The sequence below is a fragment of the Beta vulgaris genome, chromosome 4, assembly GCF_026745355.1.
Source record: "Beta vulgaris subsp. vulgaris cultivar EL10 chromosome 4, EL10.2, whole genome shotgun sequence".
NCBI lineage: Eukaryota > Viridiplantae > Streptophyta > Magnoliopsida > Caryophyllales > Amaranthaceae > Beta > Beta vulgaris.
The window spans coordinates 27,185,696-27,196,708 of record NC_079205.1 but is presented as its reverse complement, the minus strand read 5'-3'; the positions used below and the strand labels follow the sequence as shown (position 1 = coordinate 27,196,708).

At 46.4% G+C, this 11,013-nt stretch overlaps 1 protein-coding gene across 1 annotated transcript; it reads left to right on the top strand.

The window, feature by feature from the left end:
• Nucleotides 1-1,109: 1,109 nt before the first annotated feature.
• On the top strand, nt 1,110-2,763 carry LOC130591100 (uncharacterized). Its single transcript, XM_057394014.1, has 4 exons — nt 1,110-1,334; nt 1,837-2,230; nt 2,349-2,548; nt 2,647-2,763. The coding sequence occupies exons 1-4, from the start codon at nt 1,257-1,259 to the stop codon at nt 2,761-2,763; spliced, it is 789 nt and encodes a 262-aa protein (XP_057249997.1). The 5' UTR covers nt 1,110-1,256.
• Nucleotides 2,764-11,013: the final 8,250 nt, after the last annotated feature.

The following is an 11,013-nucleotide window of genomic DNA, read 5'->3' as shown; positions in this document are numbered from 1 at the left end:
TAGAGTTGGTCCTATCTCGGCCGGGCATGCATTCTTTATCTTTAGCCATGGACGGCAAAGTCAGACGATCGAGTCTTTACCTGTGCAGGGTAATCTGGCGCGCGTCAAGCAAACGGCTCGCATCAGAAGAGGGGTTACCATGCCGGCCTCTAGCTCCGAAAGGGAGGAATCCACTGGGCGAATTCCGGCCGAAGGGGAACGAGAGACCCAAAGCGCTCGTCCTGCCAATCAAACTCCTTCTCCTGAGCATGTCGAGGAGGAACCAGAAATCAGGGGCTCCCCAGAACCCAGCCCGTCCATGCACAGGACGATTTCAGATGAGCCGAGGACGGCTAGCTCCTCTAACCCCGCTAGTGGCTCAGAGGAGCCGTCAACCACTTCGTCTGAAATAAGACGGCGGCTAGGTCCCCTTTCTGACCCTAGGTTTATCCTGGCCGATAACACTTGGCTGGGACGATTAGGCTCGGACCTTAGACCTTTTTCAGTGGCTATGCCCATGCCCGGCTACCACTTTGTCCTTCCCGGCCGAGAAGACACTATTTTCAGTGCTCCTCCCGGCCATTTTGCAGTTTATCGGTTGGCATTAGATGCCGGCCTGCGCTTTCCCCTTCACCCTTTCATCAGCCAACTTCTTCATTACTATGGCATAGGACATAATCAACTTGCCCCTAACTCTTGGCAAAACATCCTTACCTTTCTGGCCGTCTGCAACTTAAAAGGAAAGGACCCTTCTCTGGCCGCTTTTACCCATATTCATTATGTTGCCAAGGCCCCTAGGACCATCGAAGGAAGTTGGCTGAGCGTGTGAAATCGTCAAGGATTCTTGACGTCTTGGGATAAGACTTCCAAGATGCACTCATGGAAGGGCGAGTTCCTCTTCGTCCAGGCGCCCAGCAAAGCGGTGGCAAACCGCCTTCGGTATTTTAGCCGGTCAACCCGAACACTGGACGGATGGCCTCATATCTGGAACGGAGAGTAACTCTGCCGAAGAAGATGGTGGTACTTCCGGATTTCGGAATATACTATGGAAGATGTTTCTTTCAAGGGTCCGTCCAATTGGATTCCTTTAAGGAAATGTTTTACCATGATAACTTCCTAGTCGCTGCCGGCCTGCTGCAGGACGAGGACAAAGGTATATCCACTAAGAATTTTCTAAGTAAAAATTTCTGGACTTGTTTATCATTCGTCCAACACTCGTTTCATTCCCTTTTGCAGATTCAGCCAGGAGCAAACTAAGGAAGTCTTGGATAGGAGACATGAGCTCATCCAGATTTGCGGACACTCTATGGAAGGAGTACAGTAAATCAGGTGCCGAAAAGAGGGCCGACACTCTGGTAAGATATTGTATAATTTTTTTTTTTTTTCTTTTTTTGCTGGCCAATCTGCTTCTTTGGAGGGTAACCCGTCAAGATGGAGCCTGGACGACTCGTCTATCCAAGGAGCAATTCGTCCAGAGTGATTGGCAGGACGGATTGCTTCTTCGAGGAGCAGTACATCCAGGGGAATACTGGACGAGCCATCTTCTTAAGAAAAAACTCATCTAGGTTGATTCCTTGACGGTTTGCCTCTTCGGGGGGCAGTCCGTCTAGAATAGTGTTGGACGAGCTACTCATTTGAGGAGCAACCCGTCCTGGTTGATACTTTGACGGTTTGCTTCTTCGAGGGGCAGTCCGTCTAGAATAGTGCAGGTCGTCTAGACAAGTACGGGCCGAGCTACTTTGTATACTAACCACTCGTCCAGATGATGACTGGACGGTCTGCCATCATGATGAGTAGATCGTCTAGATGTGTCCAGACGATATCTTCCCTTGACGAGTATTCTAATCTTTTTTTCAGAAAAATGCCCCAACCTCTAAGGCTTTGGCCGAAAAAGCCGCAGCGAAGAAACGGCCGGCCGGTACCAGTGAAGCCCCTCCCTCAAAAAAGGCAAAGGGTTTTACTGCTAAGAAGAAGAAGACCACACGGCCGGTTCCCAAGGTCGTGATCAATCTACCGGCCAAGGAGGAGGCCAAAGAAGAGCCGGCTGAAGTTGACTCCCGGGCCCTCGTGGCCTATACTGGTCCGGCCGAGCAACCCACTCCTTCGCAACCTGACGAGGTTGTCGTCTTGGACGATGCTGGACAATCTTCTCAGCCGGACGCGGCTGTGGACGGGTCCGCCTTCTCTGGGCCAGTGGCCCAACTGGTAGGCCAGATGCCGGCTGCTTATAGGACGGCTTCCCGTTGTTCTGGTGAGTCTTAATATTCCAACGTAGTTAGAACACTAGGGTTGGCGGGCGTCCGATGAGTCCGTCCAACAAACAGACCGTGGTTATTCCATCAGGTGTACTGACGAGTCTAACCTTTCAGATAAAGGGAAGGGTCCAGCTGTTGACGGCTCCCCTAGCCTCTCTGACGATGAATCTTCTCCAGCTTTTGGAAAGATGTCGTCGTCTGAACGTGAGAAGCTCAAGACAGAGCTGTTCAAGTGCTTTCCTGAACCTTATATTAAGGGGTTAAGGGGAGCATCGTCTGGGCATGTAGGTTACATGTCTCAGCTTGCTGCCGAGGTACATCCTTTTCTCTTCAGACGCTCATGTTTTTTACTTGGCATTTATTTACTTATTTTTCATCCGTCCTGACATGCCTTATCCTTTCATGTTTTCAGCTTTTTGCTCGCAGCATGATAACAGAAGACTGGGCAAAGGAGCTCAGAAAAGAAAACAAAAAGCTCGTCCAAGATGTGACGGCGGCCGCTGATCATGCCCAGTTTGCTATGGCCTAGCAAGAGGTGTTGCATCAGCAGACCAAGATTGCGCTGGAAAAACGGTCAGCCGAGCTGGAGTCTCAGATCAAAGTGTACCTTCTTCGGTTGACGGAGATGCTAGACGAACGGGCCTCATTGGAACGTGTCCTGACGAACGAGAGGAATTCAGTCATGACGATGGCTGCTGATTTCTTCAAGGAGAACCTCGTCCTGAAGGTCAAGAACTAAGCCCTTCGTACTGAGGTTGCAGAGACCGTTGCTGGCACCAAAGAGGCTATGAACACCGTCATAGACACCTCAAAGGAATGGGCGGTGCAAGCTTTTGGCATGATGGCCGAAGAGGAGGATATCCCCAGATATACTCGTCGGCTGGAGTTCCAAGAGGCTTTGCATAAGGCGACCATATCTGGAGCCGACCCTCCCGTCTTTGAAGAATCTTCTGAGGATGAAGAGGGAGAGGACGATGCAGAGGCCCAGGACGAAGAGGACAATGATCCTCCTGCGCTAGTTCTTTTATTGTATCTTGGCCGTGAGCCACTTGTAACTTTTTCTCTTTTTTGTACTTAGATTAATTTAGGTTGTAATCATCTTTTTTTACATTTAGAAAAGCTATCTTTTTCAATCTCCCTTGTTCTATGCTTTACTGTTTTTGACGTATTATCTTACAACTCCATATTTATACAAAATACAAAAACAACTCGTCATAACATTTTGGCCGATTACATCTACAACATTCATTTAATGTCAAAAGAAGTTTCATATCATTTTTTATCTGACCCAGTAGCTCTTTTCTGGACGTTCATAACCAGATGCTCAAGCAAAGACTTGTTTTTTATTTTTGGATTTCAAAAACTGCCAAGTATAAAAGTTTGCTCGGCCAGAACCTGGGTGTCGTTCGTCATTGGACAAAGACTTAGTCAATTTATAAATTATGCCCCCCTTCTTGGACGAAGAGTTTTTATAACTATTCCCTGTTCAAGAAGGAGTTAAGAAATAATTTTAAACAACTAGGACGAGCGGTTTATGCGGAAGCAACTCGTCCAGGCTAATATTCTGACGGGTTGCTCTTTGGAGAGCAATTCGTCCAGACAATGACTGGACGTGCCGCCTCTTCGAAGAGCAATTCGTCTCAATGATAGTTGGACGACCTGATTCTTTGGGGAAAAACTCGTCCATCTTTGTGAAATCATGAAATAACTTGTTCCTTTACTAAGGTTGTTATTTCGAAGTTTGTGGCTTTTGGACGGAAAGTAAGATACCTTTACTAAGGCGTCCTATTTCCAGCCGACCTTGTTCAGGAGATGTTTAACTCTTTAAGTAAACAACCGGCCAAATCTGACATTTTTTATCCGTTTAAGGATGATAAATGTTCAGCCGAACTCCTAATGAAAGGTGCATTGTCTTTTTCTTTGTAAAATTAGTTAGCTTTGATGACAGTATGTAACTTAAGCAAACAATTTAACAAAGTCATAGCGAAGTAGAATTGTATTATATGAAGTTTGCTTGACGGATAGTCAAGGTACATGTCTACATTCTACTTTTTCATTGTAATGCATGAGTAAAAGATTACAATTTAGTGTTGATGCTCTAAACAAAGTATTTCTTCAAAGTGTCAGAATTCCACGTCCTAGGAATAGGACATCCGTCCAATCCTTCTAGACGAAAGGTGCCATTCTGAACGACTTCGATTATCTTATAGGGTCCTTCCCAGTTAGGAGTAAGCTTGCCTAACTCTTTGGCTCGGCCGACCGCTTCCATTTTTCTTAGGAAGAGATCTCCCATCTTTAACGGACGTCTTGCAACTCTTTTGTTGAAGTCTCTTGCCATTCTTAACTTATATAGTTGCATCCTCAGCAAAGCATTGCCCTGACTTCAGGAACTAAGTCCAAAGCCGTCCTAAGAGCTGCCCATTAGCATCTTCTGAATACATCATTACCTTAAAGTGGGTTCTTCAACTCAATAGGGAGGACGGCCTCAGAGCCATAAACCATCATAAAAGGAGTCTCACCGTGGAATTCTTGGCCGTTGTCCTTATTGACCATAAGACCAGCTGCAATTCTTCTACCCAAAGCCCCTTAGCATTGTCCAACTTCTTTTTTATCCCGGCCGAAAGAATCTTGTTAAAAGCCTCCACTTGCCCATTAGCCTGTGGATGAGCTACGGCTGCAAAGTGAGCTTTGATTCCTTGGTCAGCCAACCATTGACGAAGCTTGGGTGTTTCGAATTGCGGCCCATTATCAAAGACGATTGACTGGGGCATGCCAAACCTTGTAATCAAGTTCTTCCAGATGAACTCTTTGACGTCATTGGTGGTGATGCCCCTTAATGCTTCAGCTTCAACCCATTTTGTAAAGTAGTCTACAGCTACTATTACAAATTTCCTGGCCGGCAGCAATAGGGAAAGGCCCAAGGATGTCCATCCCCATTTAGCAAAGGGAAGAGGAAAGAGAATGGGCGTCAAGTAATTGGACGGCTTTTGATAGATATTACCATGCTTTTGGCAACTATCACACTTCTTGGCATGGAGCAGTGCATCTTCTTTTAAGGACGGCCAGAAATAGCCCGTCCTGAGAGCCCTTTCTGCCAAAGCTCTTCCTCCAATGTGGGAAGCGCAAGCTCCCTCATGCAACTCCTTCAAAACGTCCAGACCTTCCTTTCGGCTGATGCACTTGAGAAGAGGCCGATTATAGGATTTTTTGTATAGAGTCTCATTCCACAATTCAAACCACTTGTCCCTTGCTTTCACATACTTGGCTTCAGTTGGATCAAGAGGCAGACGGCCGGTTTTCTTAAATTCAATGATTGGACTCATCCACTCATCCTCGGCTGAGAAACAGTACTTCTCCGGCCTCAATGCTCTTGGCCGCCTTTACTTCCCAGAAGACTGTTCTAGGAACATCTCCTTCAGCCGAGCTGGCCAGTTTAGAGAGGGCATCAGCTTGATGGTTCTCTGATCTGGGCACCTGATCTAGGACGAACCTCTTTAAAGACTTGATCTCCTCTTGACCAAATTCATATACTTGCTCATGGACGCTTCTTTGCATTCAAACTCACCATTGACTTGACTGGCAACCAGCAGAGAGTCAGTTTTAGCTTCAATTTCCAAGGCCCCAGCCGCTTTGCACATTTTTATGCCGGCTAAGAGAGCTTCATACTCTACTTCATTATTGGACGCCTGGAATTTAACTTCATAGCATATTCAAACTTATCCCCTTCTGGAGATTGAAAAATGATTCCTGCCCACAGCCGTTAGCAGTTGAGGATCCGTCCACCATAAGGGTCCAATGACGCCTTCCTGCTGCCGGGTCCTGGACGCTTTCTATCGTAGGCCGAGTGAGCTCTACAATAAAATCAGCCAAAGCTTGGCCCTTGATTGCCTTTCTAGGTTCAAATGTTAAATCAAACATATTAAGCTCAACAGCCCATTTTAACATCCGGCCAGACGCATCCATCTTATGCAACACTTGCCTAAGCGGCTGATCTGTATATACAAGAATGCTGTGGGCCAAGAAGTAAGGCCTTAACTTCCGGCTGGCCATCAGCAAAGCCAAGCCGAATTTTTCAATGGACGAATATCTGCTTTCTGCATCTTTCAGCACATGGCTCACAAAATAGACGGGTATTTGAACCGCGTCTCTTTCAGCCAAGAGAACTGCGCTTACTGCGAAGGGTGATACAGCCAGGTATACATACAACTTCTCACCTTCGGCCGGACTGATCAGCCTAGGAAGCTGCCGAAGATGGTCTTTGACTTGCTGAAGCGCCACCTCAGCTTCTTCCGACCACTCAAACTTGGCATTCTTCTTGATAGTAGCAAAGAAATGGTGACATTTGTCTCCTGATTTTGAGAAGAAACCGTCCAAGAGCAGCCAAACAGCCCGTCAACCTCTGAACTTCTTTGACCTTGGACGGCGAAGACATATTCATAATAGCTTGAATTTTGTCGGGATTTGCCTCAATCCCTCTCTAATCAACCAAGAATCCCAGAAATTTCCCAACAACTACACCGAATACACATTTCTGCGGATTTAGTTTTAACTTAAATTTCCTCAAAGTGAGAAAGGTTTCCCTCAGATCGCCCAGATGATCTTTCTCTTCTTTACTCTTAACGATCATGTCGTCGATATAGGCTTCCATATTTCGGCCAAGCTGTGGCTGAAATACCGTATTAATGAGCCTCTGAAATGTAGCTGGCGCATTTCTTAGGCCGAAGGGCATCCTGAGCCATCCATAAGCCTTTCTCAGTAATGAAGGAAGTCTTATCTTGATCATCCGGCCACATAGGAATCTGATGGAAGCCAGAATAGGCGTCCATAAAGCTCAGCAGGGCATGGCCGGCCGTAGAATCAACCAGACGATCAATTTTAGGCAATGGAAAGCTGTCCTTAGGACAAGCCTTGTTCAGATCCGTATAATCAACACACATTCTCCAAGTGCCATTCGGCTTTGGAACCATCACAACATTTGCTACCCAATCTGGGTAGTATGTTTCCCGGATGAATTTAGATTTAAGCAGCTTTTGAACTTCTTCATCAACGGCCTTATTTCTGCCGGCCCCAGATGCCTTTCTTCTGTCGAATAGGCTTTTGCCCCGGCTCAATGTTGAGCTTATGGACGGCCACTTCAGGGTCTATCCCAGGCATCTCTTACAATAGGCAAACACATCTTCAAATTCTCGCAGCAACGCAACTAAGGCGTCCTGAATTTCTGATCTCAAAACTGATCCAATTTTCAATGTCCTTTCCGGACGCTCTGGATTCAAGCAAATCTCTACTGGACTTTCCACAGGCTCTGGACGTTCTAGTCCCAGACCCATTATAGCCATTATCTCGGATGAATGCTTTTCTTCTTTAATAGCCAAACACTTTCTCTTCTTGCTAGGCAAAAGCATGGACGGATTGCTTTCAGGAAGAGGTGACTCCTGAACCTTCTCAACTTCCTTCTTAAGCTCAACAATTTGGCCTTTCACCTTCTCGGCCAGGACATCTTCCTTGTCCTTCTCTTTCCAAGATGACTGTTTAAGTGTGGTGAGATAGCATTCTCTAGCAGCTTGCTGATCTCCATAGAGAGAGCCAATCTTTCCTCCATCACACTCAAACTTCATTAACATCAGTGAGTCACAATAAACAGCCTTGATGTGATTTAAGGTAGGTCGTCCGAGAAGACATTATAAGCGGTCAAGTCTCGTACTACCAAAATTTCACAAAAAGCGTCCTGGCGCATCTTTTTCTCCAACTCTGACGGGCAATGTGACGGTTCCCATAGGGTGTATGATTCCTCCGCCAAAACCGATTATAGGATGATTGACTGGCATCAACTCATTTTTGTCAAACTTTAAGCGGGACAAACAATCAGCACTGATTATATCAGTGGAGCTTCCTGTATCAATCAGAATCCGCCTAACCCTAAGGTTGGCAATCTTCATTTCCAACCATAGTGGATCATCATGCGGCGTCCTTATCTTCCCTCGGTCCAGCTCGCTGACCACTATTTTTGGGAAAGGATCAGACTCGGCCTGGTTTGTGAGCATAACCTGGCTGAGTTCCCTCAAATAGTTTTTGTGGCCACGATTTGTTGGACCTCCAGTCGCAAATCCTCCTGAGATAACCATTACCACGTAATCATTCGTGCTATCTCCGTCCATTTTTCTTCCCTGACGGTTATCCCTTTTCTGAAACTTCCTTCCAGACGAGGGCAGGTAATTGTTCATTTTTCCTTTTCGAGCCAACTCTTCTAACGCTCGCTTCAAATGCTTGCATTCATTGGTTTCATGCCCACAATCTTTGTGAAAGTGACAATACTTGCTCTTGTCTCTGTTACGGTAAGGCGTCTTCATCTCGGCCGGCGCCTTTAGCTCATGCTGATCTTTTATTTCCATCAAAATGGAATATTGATCTTTGTTGAACTCTATTGGTTCAGCTGAGGCCGCCGGCTCTGACCGCTTACTCTTGGACGAGGTGGTCATAGAAGTCATTGCCCAAGTCTCAGCCTTCTTGGGCGGATTCTTTTTTGGCTGAACAGCTTCTCAGCTTTCTTCACTTCTGGCTGCTTAGCTTCAGCACAACCTCTGTGGCATGGATGAATGCTTCAGCCTCCCTCAATGCTTCCGTTAAAGTAGTGATTTTCTTCTTCACCAAGTCAAACTTAAAACTTCCTGGCTTAGGCCTCTGATGAAGGCGAAACGCCACACCCGCATTCAGATCTTGGATCTGCAATGCTTCTAGATTGAACCTCTTCACATAACCTCTCAAGGCTCCTTAGGACCTTGGATGACCTTTCCCAGGTGCATGCTTGTTTTTTGTTCTTGACGATTAGCCACAAAGTGACTGGTGAATAGAATGCTAAGCTCAGTAAAATTGTTCACTGAGTTAGGTGGCAAGTTGTTAAACCATTTTTGCGCTACTCCTTTCAAAGTAGCTGGAAAATTCTTACACCAAGTAGCATCGTCCACCCTTGGACATACATCTGATGCTTGTAAGCTGATAGGTGATCGTCCGGATAGTAGTTCCGTCAAAAGGTTCAATGGTTGGGAGCTTAACCTTTGGGAAAGGAGGGACTCCATGATCCTGACCGAGAAAGGAGTGGGCCAATTGATCTGGAGTGCCGCCACCTGCCCCTCAATGGGTATGTGCTCCTGACGGTACTCTTTCAAAACCGGATAGATGAGGTGTTAGCTAAGGCTTGACGCCTGTACACCATAGGCTGCAAAACTGTCTTCTCTTGCCTTGGCTGGAAAGCTGATGGACCACGGCTTCGCACCACTGTTCTGGACGGGAGCCTTAACGACGGATCCTTCATATATGGCGTGGAGCCAGAGGCCGAACGCTGCTGCCGCTGCCGCCTCTTGGCCTCCAAGTACTCCCTGGCATCAGTCTCCATCATGTGACCAGTAGGAGGTATTATCTGCTGGACGGACCACCAGTTTCCAGTCCATCTTCCTCCTAGAATCACTGACTGCTGGCTGCTTTCCTTTGGAAGGCGGCTAGTCAATTCTGGCCGAGGTGGCCGACTAGGTCCTGGACGACCCTCTGGGATCGCCCTTTGAGTGGCCAGCTGCCTCTTCTCTCGGACTCATCTGAAAAAATAGCATGTTGTTCTTAATCTGCTCTTCCATAACAGCGGCCATTCTTGCCTGAAAGTCATTCAACACATTTTCCAAATGACCAGCTGTCACTGGACGGTCGAGGTTCTCTTGGATGACTGGAGTCACAGTCCTACCCTCTAGATGAACGGCAGCATGGCCCTGATCCCGTCCATGAGGTGGTCTCTCGTCATCAACGGTATCATCCACCTGAACTCTAAAACTTCTGTTCCTTGCCACATTCGAAGAGTGACAGTCCGTCATTGTTGCGTCTCCCCACAGACGGCGCCAAATGTTATGCTCAATAAAACTAGCAAACTTATATCACACTCCCAAAGATGAGTTCTTAAAATTGGAGACTTATGCAACAATGATTGATTCAAATCCCAAAGCAAACTCCTGACCAGCAACCTGCACAAAAGGGACCCACCCTGGAGGTTTGGGTGGTATTTCCCCCTCCGAAACTTAAGTCAGATGTCAGGGATGTAAAGGAACTTTTAGAGAGAGAAAGTAGAGAGAGAGAGAAGAATTTATGACAGAGTAACATCTATGCTCTGAAAAACGTACCTTTCACCCTGAAATCAAGGACTATTTAACTGTTTGAAATGACTGTTGTGCCTTGATGTCACCCTAATTTGGGACATCTGATTGGCTAATCAAAGTAGCGGACACGTGGCAGTAATTGATTGGTCAGCACACCTCACTTTCATAAAAAGTGTTAGATCATTTTTACTGGGCCTAAGTACGATTTTGGGGCCAGAAGAGGGGCCTCTAGTACACTTTCTTCAGAGAAACGTACTTTTAGGCCTGCAACTTCCAGACCCTTTGTACTTTTACCTCTCTGCATGCATGCCACATGTAGGGCTCCGATGGGGCCACGTGGCAGCACGATAGCCGTTGATTTTTTAGGCTACAACAAGCATAGTCTGCATCTGCATATCCTTTTAGCTCGAATGTATCACTTCTTGGATAGTAGAGTCCAAGATCATCTGTTCCTTTAAGATATCTAAGAATTCTCTTTATAACAGTAAGGTGAGACTCCTTTGGATTTGCTTGAAATCTAGCACACAAACCAACACTGAAAGCTATGTCTGGACGACTAGCAGTTAGATACAAAATGAACCAATCATTCCTCATATTTTGTTTGATCAACACTTGTTCCTATGGAGTCTTCATCTAATCTAGTT

Bases quoted from the DNA above. Each gene is read 5' to 3' on its own strand.
- LOC130591100 (XM_057394014.1), top strand. From the start codon at position 1,257: ATGAGCTCATCCAGATTTGCGGACACTCTATGGAAGGAGTACAGTAAA. The intron at 2,231-2,348 runs GTGAGTCTTAAT...CTAACCTTTCAG, and splicing joins GACGGCTTCCCGTTGTTCTG to ATAAAGGGAAGGGTCCAGCT. The intron at 2,549-2,646 runs GTACATCCTTTT...TCATGTTTTCAG, and splicing joins TGTCTCAGCTTGCTGCCGAG to CTTTTTGCTCGCAGCATGAT.